The sequence below is a fragment of the Epinephelus lanceolatus genome, chromosome 6 (genome assembly GCF_041903045.1).
Source record: "Epinephelus lanceolatus isolate andai-2023 chromosome 6, ASM4190304v1, whole genome shotgun sequence".
NCBI classification, from domain to species: domain Eukaryota; kingdom Metazoa; phylum Chordata; class Actinopteri; order Perciformes; family Serranidae; genus Epinephelus; species Epinephelus lanceolatus.
The window spans coordinates 793,955-819,912 of NC_135739.1; the positions used below are offsets into that span (position 1 = coordinate 793,955).

The 25,958-nt window shown below is 43.1% G+C and overlaps 1 protein-coding gene across 1 annotated transcript; it reads right to left on the bottom strand.

Moving 5' to 3' along the window:
* Window positions 1-1,684: 1,684 nt before the first annotated feature.
* Window positions 1,685-24,716, bottom strand: serpinc1 (serpin peptidase inhibitor, clade C (antithrombin), member 1). The gene is made up of 8 exons (XM_033620767.2): window positions 24,559-24,716; window positions 20,899-21,265; window positions 20,385-20,600; window positions 20,164-20,301; window positions 18,842-19,060; window positions 17,528-17,702; window positions 16,505-16,569; window positions 1,685-3,379 (listed from the first exon to the last, which is right to left on the bottom strand). Exons 2-8 carry the CDS (start codon window positions 21,262-21,264, stop codon window positions 3,203-3,205), a joined length of 1,356 nt encoding a protein of 451 aa, XP_033476658.1. The 5' UTR covers window position 21,265; window positions 24,559-24,716; the 3' UTR covers window positions 1,685-3,202.
* Between the last annotated feature and the right edge of the window lie 1,242 nt (window positions 24,717-25,958).

Here is a 25,958-nt window from a genome sequence, read left to right on the forward strand (position 1 = left end):
TTGACGTCATCGTCGTGTGGCATCGATAAAGATCAAAGTGAAATTCTGCATCAAGATAAAAAAAACAAGCCAGAAATCCTAAAACATGATTTTGTCCCAGCTGTAGAAGTGAAATGTGGACATGTTGCCCAGCTCTGACAGAAACACGTGAACAAACAGACTGACCTAACTCTCAGTGCAGCAAAGAGATGAAAACATGAATTAACCCATTCATCCAAATCTCTTCTCAAAGGCTGCTGGTCAGATTATACAGGAAACTGTAGATTAGTTAGTTTGGTCACCAGTAACATCTGAAAGCTACCTGTCACGTTAATGAAACTTAAAGCTCCTAAACCAGACTGAACTGGTCCAGACTGGACCACCAGTTCAGACTGGGTCATGTCCTCAGTACTCTGTTTCTTCTCTCTGCACTGACTGTAGTGACTTTTTATTTTCAATGAACAGCTCATTTCAAGCCAGTTAAACTCAAAACAACGCTGCTGCCAGATCAGCCGGTCCAGTCCGGTCTGATCTGGTCCGTTTCTCCTGGAGGAAACTAGAGAGGAGGAAAAGTTGGATCAGAGTTGCATTCAGGCCCGACTGCACCTGAAGCGTCAGGGTTTTAAACCTGAGGTGAGTCTGAACACAGGAACTGAACCAAAGACTGTTTTCTTTCATTAGGTTCAGTCAAAACAAAAAAACACTCGTCTTGAGAGAATCTGTGGAAACACGAGCCGTTAAATGTGACGACGACTCAACACCTTAAGTTTGGACGCACAATATTCATATTAACAATCTGATGTATGATGTTTCCTTGAATTGTAGCTTCAGACAAAATCAGTAAGTGTTCTTTGACGTATTTGTTCAAATTTAAACTTTACAATCAAATTTGAAATAAATGTTCAAAACACAGTTTGGACAAACTGCAGAGATTTAAATGAACTCACTGCTCAGACTCCAACTTTTCCTCTTTGACGTTTCTTCAGTTCATTTCAGTTTCATCTTCAGTCATACTGTGAAAACAGCTCAACCTCATCATCATCATCTTCATCTTTATCATCACCCTCTGGTCTTCAAGGTTTTCTGAGTCGGTCGAGGCTCCACCTCTTCTCTGATCAACTCAGTTGCTTTGGTTGGTTTCATGTTCCTTCAGCTTCTGGCTTTTTATTTTGTACTTTTTACTGTGTGAATCAAATGTTTATTATATGAATATCCAGTAACCTTGACCACAACATGCCTAATTATAAATCAGATCATTTAGATATATTCACTTAATGAGATTACTCTTTACTGTTGATTCCTCAAAGTATATCCTAATATATCAAAGCAGAAAATGAGTAAGAAGAAAAAAGTTTAGTAAATTAACTTTTAATACTGTACATTTTTTTAAAAGAGGAGGTACTTAACAAGTCCTGTAGTCGAGGAACCTGAAAGGTTTTATGTGAAGATCTTTTATGTTGCATGTCTCTGTTGCTAAAACATGGGGGGGGGGGGGGGGGGGGTGAGGCCAAAGGTTGATTATTAGTTTAGAAAAATGTGAAGAAGCTTCTTTCACCATGACCACTAGATCACTCACAGGTCGCATCTCCTCCAGAGGAAATAAAGCACTTTAAGTGTCGACCGGCACCGACTCGCCTCTTTCTTTACTCACACCATTACCCACAATGCAGCACAAACTCCGCTCACATGGTGACGGTCACGGGTAAATGGTTGAAATAGTTTAATGTTACAGATAAATGGTTAGATATATTTAGTAGCAGTGGATAAGTGGTTGAAACAGTGAGCTAACGGGAACGGATAAACATTTGAAATGCCTGAAATATAATGGGTAAACAGTGGAAATGGTTAGCTAAAAGTAACAGATAATCAATTAAAATAGTGACCTAGATGTAATGATAAGCAGTCAAAAGTAACGGCTGAACTGCTAAAATAGTTTACTAAAAGTAATAAACAGTTAAAACTGTTAGCTACAAGAAATGAAAAACTGTTGAAATAGCTTAAAGAAACACAAACAGTTGAAATAGAATGCTAAATGTAACGGATAAATGGTTGAAACTGTTAGCTACAAGTAAATGAAAAACCACTGAAGCTAGTTAGCTAATAGTAACACTAACACTTGAAATATTTAGCTAAAAGTAAAAACTGTTGAAAAAGCTAGCTAAAAGTAACATATAAACAGTTGAGACTGTTAGCTAAATGTAATGGAAAAACAGTTGAGCTAAAAGGAATGGGTTGAAATAGCTAACAATAAAAGATGGTTAAAATAGTTAGCCAAAAGTAACAGATAAGTGGTTGAAATAGTTAAAAGTAAAGAATAAACAGCTGGAATAGTTCACTAAAAGTAATGTAAAACAGTTACTGAGCTAAAAAGTTAAGCAATAAACATTTGAAATGCCTAAATTGATGGTTGAAACTGTTAGCTAAAAGTTATGGAAAAACTGTAGAAATAGTTAAAAGTAATGACTTGAAATAGTTAGCTAAAAGTAATGTAAAATAGTTACTTAGCTAAAAAGTTAGCAATAAATATTTGAAATGTGTAAATGTAACAGATAAATAAAAAAATAGTTAAGTAATGACAATCAGTTGAAAAAGCTAAAAGTAATGGCTGAAATGCTTAAATAGTTAGCGAAAAGTAACAAACAGTTGAAATAATTAAAATAATTTGAAGTAACAGGTAAACAGTTGAAACTCCTAACTGAAAGTAACGGATAAACTGTTGAAACAGTTGAAAGCAATAATAAGCTGTTAAAATAGCTTAAAGTAATGGCTGAATGCTAAAATAGTTAGCTAAATGTAATAAACACTTGAAATAGCTAGTTGAACAGTTCAAATAGCTGAAAGTAATGAGTTGAAATATAACAGATAGCCTAAATATCTGAAACAGCTAAAAGTAATGAAAGGCTGAAACAGTCAACTGAAAGTTGTGGATTAACATGAGTAAAAAATACCTTCTTTTTTTCAGAAAAATTTATTTTGTTATAGTCATTAAATGTATTTAAGCTAATTAATAATCTCAATATAAAGTCATTTGCATGGTCACAGGTGGAAATCATTCACACCCAGTAACATAAGTGTTGAACTGTGAAGATACAGTCACAGAGAGAAAATTAAATCATGTCTTCATGTCCAACTGTTTGTTGTGCCGTTACAAAAGGAAAAAAACGTGGATTTAACTTTTAGCTATTTTCTGAATTTGCTGTTGAAGCAGGGCTCCGGGCAGTTTTTATTGGTTACAGGGGTTGGCCACTCGGGCGGTGAACAGCATGGCGTTGATGGTTGACTCTCTGATGAGCAACAGAAACGGTCTGTCGGCCAGAAAAATCTCCCGGTCTAAGTTCATGGAGCGTCCGATGGCCACTACGGCGGTGGCTGCTGCCGCCTCACTGCCCTCCTCGTTGACCTGCAAACCACAACACAGGTTCCTTCAGGATCCGGTCTGACCTGAGTCTGGATCAATGTCTGAGTCCTCAATGTGTTTTCTAATAACTCAGTGGAGGTTAGTGTTCAAATGTCCAGGCACAGATGTACATTCTACAATTTAAAAAGAAGAAAAACTAAAAAAGCAAAAACGGTTGGTGTAAATGTTTAATTCGTTCCAACATGTTGAGACTGAGAACGTTTAAATTTCACTGTCAGGCTGATAAAAAATAAAGTGTTTATGTTAGTAGTATTTATCCACCATATTTTTATTCACAAGGCCTTAAAACATCTGTTGGACCTTCTGCTGATATTCCAGAAACTACATGTGAAGCAGCGTCACGGGTCGCTCCAGCATCATTACAAAACACAGCTTGGTGTCACTCCTCAGGTAACTCTGTATCAGTGATGTCAGCAGTATGTGTGAGTGATGTCAGCAGTATGTGTGAGTGATGTCAGCAGTATGTGTCAGTGATGTCAGTATGTGTGAGTGATGTCAGCAGTATGTCAGTGATGTCAGTATGTGTGAGTGATGTCAGCAGTATGTGTGTGATGTCAGCAGTATGTGTCAGTGATGTCAGTATGTGTGAGTGATGTCAGCAGTATGTGTGAGTGATGTCAGCAGTATGTGTGAGTGATGTCAGTATGTGTGAGTGATGTCAGCAGTATGTGTGAGTGATGTCAGCAGTATGTGTGAGTGATGTCAGTATGTGTGAGTGATGTCAGCAGTATGTGTCAGTGATGTCAGTATGTGTGAGTGATGTCAGCAGTATGTGTGAGTGATGTCAGTATGTGTGAGTGATGTCAGCAGTATGTCAGTGATATCAGTATGTGTGAGTGATGTCAGCAGTATGTGTGTGATGTCAGCAGTATGTGTCAGTGATGTCAGCAGTATGTGTGAGTGATGTCAGTATGTGTGAGTGATGTCAGCAGTATGTGTCAGTGATGTCAGTATGCGTGATGTCAGCAGTATTTGTCAGTGATGTCAGCAGTATGTGTGAGTGATGTCAGTATGTGTGAGTGATGTCAGCAGTATGTGTCAGTGATGTCAGTATGAGTGATGTCAGCAGTATGTCAGTGATGTCAGTATGTGTCAGTGATGTCAGTATGTGTGAGTGATGTCAGCAGTATGTGTCAGTGATGTCAGTATGTGTGAGTGATGTCAGTATGTGTGAGTGATGTCAGCAGTATGTGTCAGTGATGTCAGCAGCATGTCAGTGATGTCAGTATGTGTGAGTGATGTCAGCAGTATGTCAGTGATGTCAGTATGTGTGAGTGATGTCAGCAGTATGTGTGAGTGATGTCAGCAGTATGTGCGAGTGATGTCAGCACTATGTGAGTGATGTCAGTATGTGTGAGTGATGTCAGCAGTATGTGAGTGATGTCAGCACTATGTGTGAGTGATGTCAGTATGTGTGAGTGATGTCAGCAGTATGTGTGAGTGATGTCAGCACTGTGTGAGTGATGTCAGTATGTGTGAGTGATGTCAGCAGTGTCAGTGATATCAGTATGTGTGAGTGATGTCAGCAGTATGTGTGAGTGATGTCAGCAGTATTTGTCAGTGATGTCAGTATGTGTGAGTGATGTCAGCAGTATGTGTCAGTGATGTCAGTATGTGTGAGTGATGTCAGCAGTATGTGTCAGTGATGTCAGTATGTGTGAGTGATGTCAGCAGTATGTGTGAGTGATGTCAGCATTATGTGTCAGTGATGTCAGTATGTGTCAGTGATGTCAGCAGTATGTGTCAGTGATGTCTGCAGTATGTGTCAGTGATGTCAGTATGTGTGAGTGATGTCAGCAGTATGTGTCAGTGATGTCAGTATGTGTGAGTGATGTCAGCAGTATGTGTGAGTGCTTTCAGCAGTATGTGTCAGTGATGTCAGTATGTGTGAGTGATGTCAGCAGTATGTGTGAGTGATGTCAGCAGTATGTGTGAGTGCTTTCAGCAGTATGTGTCAGTGATGTCAGTATGTGTGAGTGATGTCAGCAGTATGTGTGAGTGCTTTCAGCAGTATGTGTGAGTGATGTCAGTATGTGTGAGTGATGTCAGCAGTATGTGTCAGTGATGTCAGTATGTGTGAGTGATGTCAGTATGTGTGAGTGTTGTCAGCAGTATGTGTCAGTGATGTCAGTATGTGTGAGTGATGTCAGCAGTATGTGTGAGTGATGTCAGTATGTGTGAGTGATGTCAGCAGTATGTCAGTGATGTCAGTATGTGTCAGTGATGTCAGTATGTGTGAGTGATGTCAGCAGTATGTGTCAGTGATGTCAGTATGTGTGAGTGATGTCAGCAGTATGTGTGAGTGATGTCAGCATTATGTGTCAGTGATGTCAGTATGTGTGAGTGATGTCAGCACTATGTGTCAGTGATGTCTGCAGTATGTGTCAGTGATGTCAGCAGTATGTGTCAGTGATGTCAGTATGTGTGAGTGATGTCAGCACTATGTGTGAGTGATGTCAGTATGTGTGAGTGATGTCAGCAGTATGTGTGAGTGATGTCAGCACTATGTGTGAGTGATGTCAGTATGTGTGAGTGATGTCAGCAGTATGTGTGAGTGATGTCAGCACTGTGTGAGTGATGTCAGTATGTGTGAGTGATGTCAGCAGTATGTATGAGTGATGTCAGCACTATGTATCAGTGATGTCAGTATGTGAGTGATGTCAGCAGTATGTCAGTGATGTCAGTATGTGTGAGTGATGTCAGCAGTATGTGTGAGTGATGTCAGCAGTATGTGTGAGTGATGTCAGCAGTATGTGTCAGTGATGTCAGTATGTGTCAGTGATGTCAGCAGTATGTCAGTGATGTCAGTATGTGTCAGTGATGTCAGCAGTATGTGTGTGATGTCAGCAGTATGTGTGAGTGATTCAGTATGTGTGAGTGATGTCAGTATGTGTGAGTGATGTCAGCAGTATGTGTCAGTGATGTCAGCAGTATGTGTCAGTGATGTCAGTATGTGTGAGTTATGTCAGCAGTATGTGTCAGTGATGTCAGCAGTATGTGTCAGTGATGTCAGTATATGTGAGTGATGTCAGCAGTATGTGTGAGTGATGTCAGTATGTGTGAGTGATGTCAGCAGTATGTGTCAGTGATGTCAGCAGTATGTGTCAGTGATGTCAGTATGTGTCAGTGATGTCAGCAGTATGTCAGTGATGTCAGTATGTGTCTGATGTCAGCAGTATGTGTGAGTGATGTCAGCAGTATGTGTGAGTGATGTCAGTATGTGTGAGTGATGTCAGCAGTATGTGTCAGTGATGTCAGTATGTGTGAGTGATGTCAGCAGTATGTGTGAGTGATGTCAGTATGTGTGAGTGATGTCAGCAGTATGTCAGTGATATCAGTATGTGTGAGTGATGTCAGCAGTATGTGTGTGATGTCAGCAGTATGTGTCAGTGATGTCAGCAGTATGTGTGAGTGATGTCAGTATGTGTGAGTGATGTCAGCAGTATGTGTCAGTGATGTCAGTATGCGTGATGTCAGCAGTATTTGTCAGTGATGTCAGCAGTATGTGTGAGTGATGTCAGTATGTGTGAGTGATGTCAGCAGTATGTGTCAGTGATGTCAGTATGAGTGATGTCAGCAGTATGTCAGTGATGTCAGTATGTGTCAGTGATGTCAGTATGTGTGAGTGATGTCAGCAGTATGTGTCAGTGATGTCAGTATGTGTGAGTGATGTCAGTATGTGTGAGTGATGTCAGCAGTATGTGTCAGTGATGTCAGCAGCATGTCAGTGATGTCAGTATGTGTGAGTGATGTCAGCAGTATGTCAGTGATGTCAGTATGTGTGAGTGATGTCAGCAGTATGTGTGAGTGATGTCAGCAGTATGTGCGAGTGATGTCAGCACTATGTGAGTGATGTCAGTATGTGTGAGTGATGTCAGCAGTATGTGAGTGATGTCAGCACTATGTGTGAGTGATGTCAGTATGTGTGAGTGATGTCAGCAGTATGTGTGAGTGATGTCAGCACTGTGTGAGTGATGTCAGTATGTGTGAGTGATGTCAGCAGTGTCAGTGATATCAGTATGTGTGAGTGATGTCAGCAGTATGTGTGAGTGATGTCAGCAGTATTTGTCAGTGATGTCAGTATGTGTGAGTGATGTCAGCAGTATGTGTCAGTGATGTCAGTATGTGTGAGTGATGTCAGCAGTATGTGTCAGTGATGTCAGTATGTGTGAGTGATGTCAGCAGTATGTGTGAGTGATGTCAGCATTATGTGTCAGTGATGTCAGTATGTGTCAGTGATGTCAGCAGTATGTGTCAGTGATGTCTGCAGTATGTGTCAGTGATGTCAGTATGTGTGAGTGATGTCAGCAGTATGTGTCAGTGATGTCAGTATGTGTGAGTGATGTCAGCAGTATGTGTGAGTGCTTTCAGCAGTATGTGTCAGTGATGTCAGTATGTGTGAGTGATGTCAGCAGTATGTGTGAGTGATGTCAGCAGTATGTGTGAGTGCTTTCAGCAGTATGTGTCAGTGATGTCAGTATGTGTGAGTGATGTCAGCAGTATGTGTGAGTGCTTTCAGCAGTATGTGTGAGTGATGTCAGTATGTGTGAGTGATGTCAGCAGTATGTGTCAGTGATGTCAGTATGTGTGAGTGATGTCAGTATGTGTGAGTGTTGTCAGCAGTATGTGTCAGTGATGTCAGTATGTGTGAGTGATGTCAGCAGTATGTGTGAGTGATGTCAGTATGTGTGAGTGATGTCAGCAGTATGTCAGTGATGTCAGTATGTGTCAGTGATGTCAGTATGTGTGAGTGATGTCAGCAGTATGTGTCAGTGATGTCAGTATGTGTGAGTGATGTCAGCAGTATGTGTGAGTGATGTCAGCATTATGTGTCAGTGATGTCAGTATGTGTGAGTGATGTCAGCACTATGTGTCAGTGATGTCTGCAGTATGTGTCAGTGATGTCAGCAGTATGTGTCAGTGATGTCAGTATGTGTGAGTGATGTCAGCACTATGTGTGAGTGATGTCAGTATGTGTGAGTGATGTCAGCAGTATGTGTGAGTGATGTCAGCACTATGTGTGAGTGATGTCAGTATGTGTGAGTGATGTCAGCAGTATGTGTGAGTGATGTCAGCACTGTGTGAGTGATGTCAGTATGTGTGAGTGATGTCAGCAGTATGTATGAGTGATGTCAGCACTATGTATCAGTGATGTCAGTATGTGAGTGATGTCAGCAGTATGTCAGTGATGTCAGTATGTGTGAGTGATGTCAGCAGTATGTGTGAGTGATGTCAGCAGTATGTGTGAGTGATGTCAGCAGTATGTGTCAGTGATGTCAGTATGTGTCAGTGATGTCAGCAGTATGTCAGTGATGTCAGTATGTGTCAGTGATGTCAGCAGTATGTGTGTGATGTCAGCAGTATGTGTGAGTGATTCAGTATGTGTGAGTGATGTCAGTATGTGTGAGTGATGTCAGCAGTATGTGTCAGTGATGTCAGCAGTATGTGTCAGTGATGTCAGTATGTGTGAGTTATGTCAGCAGTATGTGTCAGTGATGTCAGCAGTATGTGTCAGTGATGTCAGTATATGTGAGTGATGTCAGCAGTATGTGTGAGTGATGTCAGTATGTGTGAGTGATGTCAGCAGTATGTGTCAGTGATGTCAGCAGTATGTGTCAGTGATGTCAGTATGTGTCAGTGATGTCAGCAGTATGTCAGTGATGTCAGTATGTGTCTGATGTCAGCAGTATGTGTGTGATGTCAGCAGTATGTGTGAGTGATGTCAGCAGTATGTGTCAGTGATGTCAGTATGTGTGAGTGATGTCAGTATGTGTGAGTGATGTCAGCAGTATGTGTCAGTGATGTCAGTATGTGTGAGTGATGTCAGCAGTATGTGTCAGTGATGTCAGTATATGTGAGTGATGTCAGCAGTATGTGTCAGTGATGTCAGTATGTGTCAGTGATGTCAGCAGTATGTGTGAGTGATGTCAGCAGTATGTCAGTGATGTCAGTATGTGTCAGGAATGTCAGTATGTGTGAGTGATGTCAGCAGTATGTGTGAGTGATGTCAGCAGTATGTGTGAGTGATGTCAGCAGTATGTGTGTGATGTCAGCAGTATGTGTGAGTGATGTCAGCAGTATGTGTCAGTGATGTCAGCAGTATGTGTCAGTGATGTCAGTATGTGTGAGTGATGTCAGCAGTATGTGTGAGTGATGTCAGCAGTATGTGAGTGATGTCAGCAGTATGTGTGAGTGATGTCAGCAGTATGTGTGAGTGATGTCAGCAGTATGTGTCAGTGATGTCAGTATGTGTGAGTGATGTCAGCAGTATGTGTCAGGGATGTCAGTATGTCAGTGATGTCAGCAGTATGTGTCAGTGATGTCAGTATGTGAGTGATGTCAGCAGTATGTGTGAGTGATGTCAGCAGTATGTGTCAGTGATGTCAGTATGTGAGTGATGTCAGCAGTATGTGTGAGTGATGTCAGCAGTATGTGTGAGTGATGTCAGCAGTATGTGTGTGATGTCAGCAGTATGTGTGAGTGATGTCAGCAGTATGTGTGTGATGTCAGCAGTATGTGTGAGTGATGTCAGCAGTATGTGTCAGTGATGTCAGTATGTGTGAGTGATGTCAGCAGTATGTGTGAGTGCTTTCAGCAGTATGTGTCAGTGATGTCAGTATGTGTGAGTGATGTCAGCAGTATGTGTGAGTGATGTCAGCAGTATGTGTGAGTGATGTAAGCAGTATGTGTCAGTGATGTCAGTATGTGTGAGTGATGTCAGCAGTATGTGTGAGTGCTTTCAGCAGTATGTGTGAGTGATGTCAGTATGTGTGAGTGATGTCAGCAGTATGTGTCAGTGATGTCAGTATGTGTGAGTGATGTCAGTATGTGTGAGTGTTGTCAGCAGTATGTGTCAGTGATGTCAGTATGTGTGAGTGATGTCAGCAGTATGTGTGAGTGATGTCAGTATGTGTGAGTGATGTCAGCAGTATGTCAGTGATGTCAGTATGTGTCAGTGATGTCAGTATGTGTGAGTGATGTCAGCAGTATGTGTCAGTGATGTCAGTATGTGTGAGTGATGTCAGCAGTATGTGTGAGTGATGTCAGCATTATGTGTCAGTGATGTCAGTATGTGTCAGTGATGTCAGCAGTATGTGTCAGTGATGTCTGCAGTATGTGTCAGTGATGTCAGCAGTATGTGTCAGTGATGTCAGTATGTGTGAGTGATGTCAGCACTATGTGTGAGTGATGTCAGTATGTGTGAGTGATGTCAGCACTATGTGTGAGTGATGTCAGTATGTGTGAGTGATGTCAGCAGTATGTGTGAGTGATGTCAGCACTGTGTGAGTGATGTCAGTATGTGTGAGTGATGTCAGCAGTATGTGTGAGTGATGTCAGCACTATGTATCAGTGATGTCAGTATGTGAGTGATGTCAGCAGTATGTCAGTGATATCAGTATGTGTGAGTGATGTCAGCAGTATGTGTGAGTGATGTCAGTATGTGTCAGTGATGTCAGCAGTATGTCAGTGATGTCAGTATGTGTCAGTGATGTCAGCAGTATGTGTGTGATGTCAGCAGTATGTGTGAGTGATGTCAGTATGTGTGAGTGATGTCAGCAGTATGTGTGAGTGATGTCAGCAGTATGTGTGAGTGATGTCAGCAGTATGTGTCAGTGATGTCAGTATGTGTGAGTTATGTCAGCAGTATGTGTCAGTGATGTCAGCAGTATGTGTCAGTGATGTCAGTATATGTGAGTGATGTCAGCAGTATGTGTGAGTGATGTCAGTATGTGTGAGTGATGTCAGCAGTATGTGTCAGTGATGTCAGCAGTATGTGTCAGTGATGTCAGTATGTGTCAGTGATGTCAGCAGTATGTCAGTGATGTCAGTATGTGTCAGTGATGTCAGCAGTATGTCAGTGATGTCAGTATGTGTCTGATGTCAGCAGTATGTGTCAGTGATGTCAGCAGTATGTGTGAGTGATGTCAGCAGTATGTGTCAGTGATGTCAGTATGTGTGAGTGATGTCAGCAGTATGTGTGAGTGATGTCAGTATATGTGAGTGATGTCAGCAGTATGTGTCAGTGATGTCAGTATGTGTGAGTGATGTCAGCAGTATGTGTCAGTGATGTCAGTATATGTGAGTGATGTCAGCAGTATGTGTCAGTGATGTCAGTATGTGTCAGTGATGTCAGTATGTGTCAGTGATGTCAGCAGTATGTGTGAGTGATGTCAGCAGTATGTCAGTGATGTCAGTATGTGTGAGTGATGTCAGCAGTATATGTGAGTGATGTCAGCAGTATGTGTGAGTGATGTCAGTATGTGTGAGTGATGTCAGCAGTATGTCAGTGATGTCAGTATGTGTCAGTGATGTCAGTATGTGTGAGTGATGTCAGCAGTATGTGTCAGTGATGTCAGTATGAGTGATGTCAGCAGTATGTCAGTGATGTCAGTATGTGTCAGTGATGTCAGTATGTGTGAGTGATGTCAGCAGTATGTGTCAGTGATGTCAGTATGTGTGAGTGATGTCAGTATGTGTGAGTGATGTCAGCAGTATGTGTCAGTGATGTCAGCAGTATGTGTCAGTGATGTCAGTATGTGTCAGTGATGTCAGCAGTATGTCAGTGATGTCAGTATGTGTCTGATGTCAGCAGTATGTGTCAGTGATGTCAGCAGTATGTGTGAGTGATGTCAGCAGTATGTGTCAGTGATGTCAGTATGTGTGAGTGATGTCAGCAGTATGTGTCAGTGATGTCAGTATGTGTGAGTGATGTCAGCAGTATGTGTCAGTGATGTCAGTATATGTGAGTGATGTCAGCAGTATGTGTCAGTGATGTCAGTATGTGTCAGTGATGTCAGTATGTGTCAGTGATGTCAGCAGTATGTGTGAGTGATGTCAGCAGTATGTCAGTGATGTCAGTATGTGTGAGTGATGTCAGCAGTATATGTGAGTGATGTCAGCAGTATGTGTGAGTGATGTCAGCAGTATGTGTGTGATGTCAGCAGTATGTGTGAGTGATGTCAGCAGTATGTGTCAGTGATGTCAGTATGTGTGAGTGATGTCAGCAGTATGTGTGAGTGATGTCAGCAGTATGTGAGTGATGTCAGCAGTATGTGTGAGTGATGTCAGCAGTATGTGTGAGTGATGTCAGCAGTATGTGTCAGTGATGTCAGTATGTGTGAGTGATGTCAGCAGTATGTGTCAGGGATGTCAGTATGTCAGTGATGTCAGCAGTATGTGTCAGTGATGTCAGTATGTGAGTGATGTCTGCAGTATGTGTGAGTGATGTCAGCAGTATGTGTGAGTGATGTCAGTATGTGTGAGTGATGTCAGCAGTATGTGTCAGTGATGTCAGCAGTATGTGTCAGGGATGTCAGTATGTCAGTGATGTCAGCAGTATGTGTCAGTGATGTCAGTATGTGAGTGATGTCTGCAGTATGTGTGAGTGATGTCAGCAGTATGTGTGAGTGATGTCAGTATGTGTGAGTGATGTCAGCAGTATGTGTCAGTGATGTCAGCAGTATGTGTCAGGGATGTCAGTATGTGTGAGTGATGTCAGCAGTATGTGTGAGTGATGTCAGTATGTGTGAGTGATGTCAGTATGTGTGAGTGATGTCAGCAGTATGTGTCAGTGATGTCAGTATGTGTGAGTGATGTCAGTATGTGTGAGTGTTGTCAGCAGTATGTGTCAGTGATGTCAGTATGTGTGAGTGATGTCAGCAGTATGTGTGAGTGATGTCAGTATGTGTGAGTGATGTCAGCAGTATGTCAGTGATGTCAGTATGTGTCAGTGATGTCAGTATGTGTGAGTGATGTCAGCAGTATGTGTCAGTGATGTCAGTATGTGTGAGTGATGTCAGCAGTATGTGTGAGTGATGTCAGCATTATGTGTCAGTGATGTCAGTATGTGTCAGTGATGTCAGCAGTATGTGTCAGTGATGTCTGCAGTATGTGTCAGTGATGTCAGCAGTATGTGTCAGTGATGTCAGTATGTGTGAGTGATGTCAGCACTATGTGTGAGTGATGTCAGTATGTGTGAGTGATGTCAGCACTATGTGTGAGTGATGTCAGTATGTGTGAGTGATGTCAGCAGTATGTGTGAGTGATGTCAGCACTGTGTGAGTGATGTCAGTATGTGTGAGTGATGTCAGCAGTATGTGTGAGTGATGTCAGCACTATGTATCAGTGATGTCAGTATGTGAGTGATGTCAGCAGTATGTCAGTGATATCAGTATGTGTGAGTGATGTCAGCAGTATGTGTGAGTGATGTCAGTATGTGTCAGTGATGTCAGCAGTATGTCAGTGATGTCAGTATGTGTCAGTGATGTCAGCAGTATGTGTGTGATGTCAGCAGTATGTGTGAGTGATGTCAGTATGTGTGAGTGATGTCAGCAGTATGTGTGAGTGATGTCAGCAGTATGTGTGAGTGATGTCAGCAGTATGTGTCAGTGATGTCAGTATGTGTGAGTTATGTCAGCAGTATGTGTCAGTGATGTCAGCAGTATGTGTCAGTGATGTCAGTATATGTGAGTGATGTCAGCAGTATGTGTGAGTGATGTCAGTATGTGTGAGTGATGTCAGCAGTATGTGTCAGTGATGTCAGCAGTATGTGTCAGTGATGTCAGTATGTGTCAGTGATGTCAGCAGTATGTCAGTGATGTCAGTATGTGTCTGATGTCAGCAGTATGTGTCAGTGATGTCAGCAGTATGTGTGAGTGATGTCAGCAGTATGTGTCAGTGATGTCAGTATGTGTGAGTGATGTCAGCAGTATGTGTGAGTGATGTCAGTATATGTGAGTGATGTCAGCAGTATGTGTCAGTGATGTCAGTATGTGTGAGTGATGTCAGCAGTATGTGTCAGTGATGTCAGTATATGTGAGTGATGTCAGCAGTATGTGTCAGTGATGTCAGTATGTGTCAGTGATGTCAGTATGTGTCAGTGATGTCAGCAGTATGTGTGAGTGATGTCAGCAGTATGTCAGTGATGTCAGTATGTGTGAGTGATGTCAGCAGTATATGTGAGTGATGTCAGCAGTATGTGTGAGTGATGTCAGTATGTGTGAGTGATGTCAGCAGTATGTCAGTGATGTCAGTATGTGTCAGTGATGTCAGTATGTGTGAGTGATGTCAGCAGTATGTGTCAGTGATGTCAGTATGAGTGATGTCAGCAGTATGTCAGTGATGTCAGTATGTGTCAGTGATGTCAGTATGTGTGAGTGATGTCAGCAGTATGTGTCAGTGATGTCAGTATGTGTGAGTGATGTCAGTATGTGTGAGTGATGTCAGCAGTATGTGTCAGTGATGTCAGCAGTATGTGTCAGTGATGTCAGTATGTGTCAGTGATGTCAGCAGTATGTCAGTGATGTCAGTATGTGTCTGATGTCAGCAGTATGTGTCAGTGATGTCAGCAGTATGTGTGAGTGATGTCAGCAGTATGTGTCAGTGATGTCAGTATGTGTGAGTGATGTCAGCAGTATGTGTCAGTGATGTCAGTATGTGTGAGTGATGTCAGCAGTATGTGTCAGTGATGTCAGTATATGTGAGTGATGTCAGCAGTATGTGTCAGTGATGTCAGTATGTGTCAGTGATGTCAGTATGTGTCAGTGATGTCAGCAGTATGTGTGAGTGATGTCAGCAGTATGTCAGTGATGTCAGTATGTGTGAGTGATGTCAGCAGTATATGTGAGTGATGTCAGCAGTATGTGTGAGTGATGTCAGCAGTATGTGTGTGATGTCAGCAGTATGTGTGAGTGATGTCAGCAGTATGTGTCAGTGATGTCAGTATGTGTGAGTGATGTCAGCAGTATGTGTGAGTGATGTCAGCAGTATGTGAGTGATGTCAGCAGTATGTGTGAGTGATGTCAGCAGTATGTGTGAGTGATGTCAGCAGTATGTGTCAGTGATGTCAGTATGTGTGAGTGATGTCAGCAGTATGTGTCAGGGATGTCAGTATGTCAGTGATGTCAGCAGTATGTGTCAGTGATGTCAGTATGTGAGTGATGTCTGCAGTATGTGTGAGTGATGTCAGCAGTATGTGTGAGTGATGTCAGTATGTGTGAGTGATGTCAGCAGTATGTGTCAGTGATGTCAGCAGTATGTGTCAGGGATGTCAGTATGTCAGTGATGTCAGCAGTATGTGTGAGTGATGTCAGCAGTATGTGTCAGTGATGTCAGCAGTATGTGTCAGTGATGTCAGCAGTATGTGTAAGTGATGTCAGTATGTGTCAGTGATGTCAGCAGTATGTGTCAGTGATGTCAGTATGTTTCAGTGATGTCAGCAGTATGTCAGTATGTGTCAGTGATGTCAGCAGTATGTGTGAGTGATGTCAGCAGTATGTGTGAGTGATGTCAGCAGTATGTGTGAGTGATGTCAGCAGTATGTGTCAGTGATGTCAGTATGTGTGAGTGATGTCAGCAGTATGTGTCAGGGATGTCAGTATGTCAGTGATGTCAGCAGTATGTGTCAGTGATGTCAGTATGTGAGTGATGTCAGCAGTATGTGTGAGTGATGTCAGCAGTATGTGTCAGTGATGTCAGTATGTGAGTGATGTCAGCAGTATGTGTGAGTGATGTCAGCAGTATGTGTGAGTGATGTCAGTATGTGTGAGTGATGTCAGCAGTATGTGTCAGTGATGTCAGCAGTATGTGTCAGGGATGTCAGTATGTCAGTGATGTCAGCAGTATGTGTGAGTGATGTCAGCAGTATGTGTCAGTGATGTCAGCAGTATGTGTCAGTGATGTCAGTATGTGAGTGATGTCAGCAGTATGTGTAAGTGATGTCAGTATGTGTCAGTGATGTCAGCAGTATGTGTCAGTGATGTCAGTATGTGTCAGTGATGTCAGCAGTATGTGTGAGTGATGTCAGCAGTATGTGTGAGTGATGTCAGCAGTATGTCAGTGATGTCTGCAGTATGTGTCAGTGATGTCAGCAGTATGTGTCAGTGATGTCAGTATGTGTGAGTGATGTCAGCAGTATGTGTGAGTGATGTCAGCAGTATGTCAGTGATGTCAGCAGTATGTGTCAGTGATGTCAGTATGTGTGAGTGATGTCAGCAGTATGTCAGTGATGTCAGTATGTGTCAGTGATGTCAGTATGTGTGAGTGATGTCAGCAGTATGTGTCAGTGATGTCAGTATGTGTCAGTGATGTCAGCAGTATGTCACTGACCTCCAGAAAGGCTTTATGGAAGGCGTCTGAGATGTGGAGACCATCACTGCCGTCCTCCAACATGCCTGAAACACACAGACAAACTTTATGAATGACTCACACTACATGTGTGTCAGTTTGTGCCTCCTTTACTGAGGATGATAAACACAGACATAAAAACTTCTCAGAACCAGAATCAGCTTTAGGACTCTCAGTGTTTTTACACAGAATAAATATACAGCTGAAAATAAGGACAACAAAACTGAACAAATAATAAATCTGTAACAGTCGTCAGAAAAACTGAAATATGAAGGATTTACAGTCTTGAAACAAAGACGAACAGTCAGTGCTATTAACAGAGGATCATAGGACACGAGGTTAAACCACATACGTCTCAGTTCCCTAATGCCCAGCACTCATTTTAGTTCCCAAATGGCCCATGCTTATTTTAGTTCACTTAAACTGTCCCATAACCAACAACACACAACACTTCATCCACCAGAGTCACTTTCACACCATCAGGCAGGAAGCTGTCAGAGTTTGTTTTGAAACACTGGCTAAAAATGTTTCAAAACAAACTGACCTGTAAACAGGCCCCACCTCCTCCACTCACCTGTACTGTAAACAGGCCCCACCTCCTCCACTCACCTGTACTGTAAACAGGCCCCACCTCCTCCACTCACCTGTACTGTACACAGGCCCCACCTCCTCCACTCACCTGTACTGTACACAGGCCACACCTCCTCCACTCACCTGTACTGTACACAGGCCACACCTCCTCCACTCACCTGTACTGTACACAGGCCACACCTCCTCCACTCACCTGTACTGTACACAGGCCACACCTCCTCCACTCACCTGTACTGTACACAGGCCACACCTCCTCCACTCACCTGTACTGTACACAGGCCCCACCTCCTCCACTCACCTGTACTGTACACAGGCCCCACCTCCTCCTCCTCCTCCTCCTCTCATCAGATGGTTAGATCGATAAATCTCTTGAGACCACAGGTGTGTTGTGTGTGTGTGTCTTCGCCACCTCACCTGGCAGACTGGCCTTCTCCGAGGTGAACAGGTCGGTCAGTCCCATGGCCTTAAGTTTCTCCTTCACACTGAAACTGTCCTCCACCCTGAAGCGAGGGATGTTGACGGCCACAGTGGTCTCTGTCATCTCATCAAACCAGCTGGTCAGTTTGTCCAACGTCAGACTCTCCTCCACCTACACACACACACACACACATTATCACATAATATACAATACACATTCAAACACACACAACACAAAATCAGTGGATACATTTTTTTAATGGCCACACCCCCTCTGATGTCACACTCTCTCTGATGACTTGATATTAGATTCGTTGGTCCGATAACATTTCAAAAGTTCTGAAAGAGCCACACAAATAAATCCTTTTATCTCCTCCCAGTTTAGTGACGGGCTAAACAGGAAGTTAGTCGTTCAGCCAGAGGAAGTCTGTGGTGCGTCTGCAGTGACGCAGATGATCTGACCCGTTTCTGCGCTCATGTTCATCTACAACTTCCTTTGATTGGCACATTGTCTCCTGAGGAGTACCTTAAGGGTCCGTGTGCAGACCACTGCTCTGTTCATTGTGTTCATGCTCCCGTTCTGAAACATTCTCCATATGTTAAATTTAATTTCTCTGTTATGCAGACGACATTCAGATTTATATATCCGTCAGAAGACGCTTCACCAGCTGAAAAAAAGATCAACTCTGATTTAATTATGTGATTACTTTTAATAAATCAGTTTGTTTATTCTGATGTTACACAGACTGTATCAGATTTGTGTTCCCAGGTGATCCCAGGTTTATATATTTTAGATTTGCACAAACTGCTGCACAGAAATTTCCCTCCAGATGAATAAAGTTATAAACTTCTGTTTTTTTCTGTGGTCACAATTTTTTCCTGCAAATGAGGAACAATTCTATATATTTTACATTTACATTTGTCTTTTTATATCTTGTATAGATACACCCGTAAAGTGTTTTCAGACACTTTGAATTTACAATTAAATCATCTCCTTACTTCCTGATGGCTGTGTGGTTTTTGTTGTAGCGCCACCTTCTGGACAAACTTTACATGTTTATCTCTTTTGACTCTATGAACACATCAATCATCAGGATGTTGTCACTGCAATCAACTGTGCAGCCTGCAGGGGGTGACGGCAGAGTCATTGTAAATAACTTTATGTGGAAATATAAACTGGAGTTTATCAGAAACGTCACAGAAGAAGAAACAAGGATGAAACGCTTTGAAAAGACGAGACGAGTGAAGTAAAATAAAAACCAGACAAGCAGGACACCAGAGGACCGTCAGAAGACTGACGGACAGGTTTACCTTTCTGAGTGTGGTTTCTTTACTCGGCAGGATTATCACCATGGTGATGTCATCTCCACGGTATGGCATCTCCAGCAGCTGCACCTGGTCATTGGGGAAGTGCCTGTATCTGAACTTGGTCTCCTGGTACATCATGGTGACCGAGCAGGTCTGACTGTCGCTGACCTGGAAGTCTGACACGTACACATTGTCTTTGTCGAATTTGCTCTTCCACTGACCCTGAGACCAGAGATGAGAGGACAAGAGACGAGTGGACATCAGCCGACATTCAAACAAAATAATTACACATTCAAATATTACATAAAGAACGTCTGGCCACTGTGGGACTGCTACAGGTGTGACAGGAGCAGGTGTGAATGAGGTGAAGGTGTGACAGGAGCAGGTGTGAATGAGGTGAAGATGTGACAGGAGCAGGTGTGAATGAGGTACAGGTGTGACAGGAGCAGGTGTGAATGAGGTGAAGATGTGACAGGAGCAGGTGTGAATGAGGTGAAGATGTGACAGGAGCAGTTGTGAATGACTTACAGGTGTGACAGGAGCAGGTGTGAATGAGGTGAATGTGTGACAGGAGCAGGTGTGAATGAGGTACAGGTGTGACAGGAGCAGTTGTGAATGACTTACAGGTGTGACAGGAGCAGGTGTGAATGAGGTGAATGTGTGACAGGAGCAGGTGTGAATGAGGTGAATGTGTGACAGGAGCAGGTGTGAATGAGGTGAATGTGTGACAGGAGCAGGTGTGAATGAGGTACAGGTGTGACAGGAGCAGGTGTGAATGAGGTGAATGTGTGACAGGAGCAGGTGTGAATGAGGTGAATGTGTGACAGGAGCAGGTGTGAATGAGGTACAGGTGTGACAGGAGCAGGTGTGAATGAGGTGAATGTGTGACAGGAGCAGGTGTGAATGAGGTACAGGTGTGACAGGAGCAGGTGTGAATGAAGTGAAGGCGTGACAGGAGCAGGTGTGAATGAAGTGAAGGTGTGACAGGAGCAGGTGTGAATGAAGTGAAGGTGTGACAGGAGCAGGTGTGAATGAGGTGAAGGTGTGACAGGAGCAGGTGTGAATGAGGTACAGGTGTGACAGGAGCAGGTGTGAATGAAGTGAAGGTGTGACAGGAGCAGTTGTGAATGACTTACAGGTGTGACAGGAGCAGGTGTGAATGAGGTACAGGTGTGACAGGAGCAGGTGTGAATGAAGTGAAGGTGTGACAGGAGCAGGTGTGAATGAGGTGAAGGTGTGACAGGAGCAGGTTTGAATGAGGTGAAGGTGTGACAGGAGCAGGTGTGAATGAAGTGAAGATGTGAATGGGGTCCCAGCTCAGGTACCTTGAAGTAGATGGTGTTGACGAGGACCAGGACAGTGTTGGAGTCCAGCACTCCTGCAGGCAGCGTGTCCTGGATCAGGTTCTCCGTCTTGTTTGAGATCCAGTTGTTGATGGTGATGCGGGCCTTTTCCGGGTTCTCCTGCAGCACAGCGCAATGGTTATTAGATACCTGAGCCCTGATTGGATCAGGTGATGACGCGGATGTGTGATGGAGCAGGTTACCTTGAAGTTGAGAGGCAGCAGTTTGGCGCCGTACACTGTCTCGCTGATGTTCTGGTACGTCTCGTTAAAAATCAGAGACTTGTCTCCGAACAGTCGGTTGGCGGAGATCAGCTCCGTGGTCTCGTCCTTCTTCCTGTACAGACGACAGTTGAGTTTGGCGAAGAAGAAGTGGACTTGATCCGACGTCTTCTCTTTGATGGTGTCGAACTCAAACACCTGCAGACGGAGACACACACACCTGTCAGGTGCATCTGAAGCTGCTTCACAGTCACTGTTTCTGCCTTCCTGTCTGAGCTCCGCACCCGATACAGCTCTGTTCATAATAATAACAGTAGTAACAAAATAAATAATAATAATAATCATTATCATCATCATCAAAATAATAAATGATAGTAATAATAATAATTTATAATAATAATAAATTAGTCATCATCATAAAGATAAATAATTGTGACAATAATTAATAATAATACTACCAATAATAATCATACTAATGAATAATGATGAAGATGACCTCCATAATCTGCCGCAGCGTCTCGTTGCAGGCTCCCAGTTTGGTCATGGCGAAGGCAGTGGAGATGCTGATGGGGGACATGAAGATGTTGGAGTTGGGGGTCTTGCTGAGAGCCAGCTGTTTGTACAGTGACAGGGCGAAGCGGCTGTTGGCCTTGGACAGCTCCCACACTCGGGGATTGGTGGACTCAGGGACTTGCTCGGGCGTCAGGGTCGGGTCCTCGGGGCCATCGGGGTCGGGGCTACGGTAGATGCACCGCGGCTCCAGGGCGAGGTCTTTGGGTTTGGCATTGCAGATATCGTGATGAACGGTGGGGGAGACGAGCGGCAGGAACGTCATAACCAACAGCCAATGAGCAGCCCTCATTCTGCACAGAGAGCCAATCAGAGGTTAGACTGAGTGTCCAGTTATATTTCTGTCAGAGACCATCTCCTCTATCACTTTATATATTGTTTTTATACACCCTTTAACTCTTAGTGAACAGTGTGGTGGTTTTTGGTGGGCGGGGCTTAGCTGGAGCCAAAACAGTTCTCCACAGACATTAGCTAGCGCTAGCTAACAAGTTGTGTTGTCTTGTTTTAGATGATGGAGGAAGATGATGTGAGTGGTGCGTTCAGAAACACTCATTGTGAGTGTGGGAGCGCACTCTGACACAACCTGGAGCGTTGATAAATTGGGAGCGCTGTCTGAATGTAGCGTTGGGTTATCCAGAGCAGCGCACTCTCAGAGTGGCAGAGCGCACTCTGGACACTGTCTGCGTAGTTGTCCCTCCATTGTGACATTAGAAAGTGTCACATTTATCTTGCAAGTGTCCTCTTCTTCAACGTTTGCTTTACTTCCTGGATTTTTCCCACATGGAAATTCTGACCAATCAAGAGCAGCTTTCTCACACAAGGCATTTGATCTGGTCCTCTTGTAAATGCTGCCGTGAGAACACGAACCAACTCTAGGCAATTATACAACTTTGGAACAACATGAGTCCCTGATTCAGACCAGAGGAGACCACTCTAGGGCTGACAGCAGCTGAATCCTCCACAGGTTGGAGACGTGATAATGTCTCCAGGTGAAGAAGTTTATGTGTTTTAATTATTGTCAAGTGAATCTATTGTCTTTAGTAAACAGGTCTGAGGTTCAGTGATGGTTTAAAGATTTGTAACAACAGAAATGTGAATTTTCTCTCAGAGGACGAGTTCAGCTCATTCTGACAGAAGAAATTAAGATATTCGATAAAATGTTTGCGGTGATTGAAACCTCACAGATTCAGATCTCAGAGTGTTAACGACTCTCAGAGCTCCAGTGTGTCAGAGTCAGGATCTGTCAGCAGGAAGTCAATATAATGTAATACGTCTGCTTCCTTTAGTGAAAATAGTACTGGTTGTGAATGAGCCTTCTTTCAATCTTTTTGGTGCACGCCATTTTTTGTCTTTTGTCTGTACGAACATTTTCAGTCTGGATCTTTCACAGTTTTATTAATGAGACTCCAGGTGTGTGTGTTTCTGAGAGGAAGAGACCTGAGGATAATTCAGCTCCTCAACAATCAGCTCTGAAGGAATTCTGACCAGGAGAAGTTTCATCTGGTTGTAATCTGTAATCTGTAATCTGTAATCCTCACTGACGGACAACACTGAACCCTCCTGAATCTGACACCCTGGAGCTGTGAAAACTGAATTTGTGAAGTTGTGAAGAAGCTGCAGACGGTGAGGGCAGGAGACGGTCAGAGAGACGAGCAGCCGAGAAAATAAGAAATAAAACAGTGAAAAACGTGTGATGAAGTTTTCAGAGCTCAGAACATCAAACACGTGACAAACAGCAGATCTAAAGAACAGCAGGTCTCAGTTGGTGTTTGTGGAGTCAGAAGATCAGATTGTTTCATTACAGGAGATCAATATCAGCTGATTATTGATCACAGGGTTCCCACACGTCTACACATTTCAAAGGAGTTTAAACATGCGACCTGGACTGGCCTCTGACAGCAGGCGCTTCAGAGCTCAGTCACATGAATGATGTTTGGTTGAGTCCCGTTTTTTATTTGTGGTTTGAAAGTCTCATGATGTTAAAGCAAAAAATTAAGATGTCTTCAATTCAAAAAGCTTTATTGGCACGAACAGTCCTGTCGTCACACGAGGCTTTGAAACGTGGACGGATGATAACAGCAGATAAACCAGAGCAGAAACTGGATCATGACGATCTGAGTTTTAGCGCTTGATGTTTTTTATTTTTCTATTTGTTTGTTTGTTTGTTTGTTTTACTCTGTCTTGTGCATCATGTTGATGTGTTGTCTGTTGTATTCTTTATGGCTGCAGCGTGACTGAAGAGCCCGAGACAAGTTTCACACTGTGTGGGACGATAAAGTTCATCTTGAATCTTAAATGTTGAATTGTGGGTAAACAACTGTTGGCGCCTACAAGCTTCACGCCCACGTCAAACACTCTGACCGCCACCGCCGCGGCCGACCAGCTGCAAACATCAAACATGTGATACAGGTGACGTTTCAACGGTCACACAGCGCAGCGCTGGATGTTAAATTACTGAGACAGGAAAGTTCTTAAACATTAAGGCTTCTTAAGGTTGTTCCAGCTGTGTGTGGGGGAGCTTAAGAGCTCCTGTGACAGCAGCAAAGGGGAGCAGACACTTTAAGATTTAAGACTTTAAGGCTTTTTCGTGCCACTTTAAATTAAAGCTGAGACCAATCTGACAACAACCAGCACTGAAGGAAAATGAGCACGAACACACGGATGTGACCGAGCCGGACACACACACACACACACACACACACACACACACACACACACACAGATCAATGTGAAATCACTGTTTGTTTAAGACGTCTGAACAAAAACAGCCTGTTGGTGCTTCACAGGTGATTTTGTTTCTGTTGCTGCTTCAGATCCATCGTGCAGAGTTTGGAAAAACTTTTTGCATGAACTACACGGAGCCTCATCTGCACTGCCTCCTTAATGTTACCAATATGTGAAGGACCCTGAACTCATCCTGCACCACATCACGTGTTTCTGAACATGAACGAAACAATGATTCAGAACTTTTCTAAAATAAATCAACAGTTTTTGTAATTTGTTAACTTGAAGTTTTCTGACTGTGTGACCTCAGAGGGGACTGTTTCCTGTTTGTGTCTGTTCAGAGAAAAGTTTCTTCAGTTTGCCCCCAAACATTAAACTCAGGTACACACACACACACACACACACACACACACACACACAGACACCATGACGTGCAGTCTCTCGTCAACACTTTTAGCTTCAAAGTTTTCATTTGCTCTCAAACAGTGTGTTAACTCCAGGTTCAGTCGCTGAAGTTCAACTTGTTGAAACTTAAAGTCAGAGTTCAGAGATGTGATAAAGTGTGTGACACACAGACGTTAATGAACGTCAGATTTCAAAGACAAAAACAAGAATACTGAGATCAAATTAAACATAATGAATGAGCAGCAGCAGATGGAGCTGTGAATATAAACCCTGCTGTGGAGTCACGTCTCTACACTTGATCAATAATTCAGACTTTACTCTGATTTTAAATGTTTTATACTGAAAATAAAAACCAGAGAGAAATTTGAAATATAAACAGAAGAACAAACTGTTTGAGGATAAAAGGACGACGGATCAGACGCAGACACACTGAGGGTTAATGAGAGGAGACTCTTACCTGAGCAGGTAGACAGAGACGTGTGTGTTCAGTCACATAAATGTGAGCAGTGAGCTGAACTCAGGTCAGTGTCCTGCAGAGCGCTGAAACATCAACTTAACCTTTGAGACATTGATCGTGTGTTCGTCAACAGCTCCGAGCTCCAGCAAACATCTGGACTCAGACCAGCTGCCATCACCGATCGCTGATCAATAACGCACACACACACACACACACACACACACACACACACTCTGTGTTTAGACCTGACTGCTTCAGTCTGACACGTTATTTTAATCCAGATGATGATTCATAAGAATCTGTAAAATATCTTCAGCTCAACTCTGTCAGTTATTGATCAACATCATTCCACAAATTTAACTTCCTGTTGCCTTAAAAGGGACAGTTCACATTCACATGTTCACACGTTCACATGTTGTGCTGTGTGAGGCACTGATCCACAGTCGGTGTGTTTCCTACAGCAGATGTCAGTCAGCAGTTTGAAGAGAAAACCAGTGATTTAACATGAGTGAACTCAGGAGCTGCTGGTCGACTGCTGCCTCCATCAGTGTGTTTGTGTCACTGTGTGACTTTGGTGAATCTGCATTAACCCTTTAAACACCAAAGTCACACAGTGACACAAACAATCAATCAATTTTATTTATAAAGCCCAATATCACAAATCACAATTTGCCTCACAGGGCTTTACAGCATACGACATCCCTCTGTCCTTATGACCCTCACAGCTGATCAGGAAAAACTCCCCAAAAAACCCTTTAATGGGGAAAAAACGGTAGAAACCTCAGGAAGAGCAACTGAGGAGGGATCCCTCTTCCAGGACGGACAGACGTGCAATAGATGTCGTACAGAACAGATCAGCATAATAAATTAACAGTAATCTGTATGACACAGTGAGACAGAGAGAGACAGAGAGAGAGAGAGACAGAGAGAGAGAGAGAGAGAGAGAGATGCAGGTAATGACAGTAGCTTACAACAACATTAATGAAAGTAATAATATTATAGTTATAGTTCTGGCTACTGTGGTACAATATGTTGAAAGTATGTATTAAAATCTGGCAGTATACATGTGTGACAATAGTCATATGTGTATAATAACAGTAGAAGTATGACTAATGACTAATGATGGCAGCAGCAGCAGGAGGCATCTGGCAGGACCACGGCAGCAGCACAACCACACACGTCACGCTGTCCAGGCACCGCTGTGATATGAGTTAATCTGACACACTGACTGATGGAGGCAGCTGCAGACCAGCAGCTCCTGTGTTCACTGGTGTTAAATCACTGGTTTTCTCAGTGGAGTCTGGCTGTGACGAGAGAGAAAACAGCTTCATTGTCCCGTCTATCATCAGTGTGACATTAAGATGAAGCAGTGAAAATATGCTCAATATAACGTACACTTA

Bases quoted from the DNA above. Each gene is read 5' to 3' on its own strand.
- serpinc1 (XM_033620767.2), bottom strand. From the start codon at position 21,264: ATGAGGGCTGCTCATTGGCTGTTGGTTATGACGTTCCTGCCGCTCGTC. The intron at 19,061-20,163 runs GTACCTGAGCTG...CTCTGGTCTCAG, and splicing joins TCAACACCATCTACTTCAAG to GGTCAGTGGAAGAGCAAATT. The intron at 16,570-17,527 runs GTGAGGTGGCGA...TGTGTGTTTCAG, and splicing joins GGAGAAGGCCAGTCTGCCAG to GCATGTTGGAGGACGGCAGT.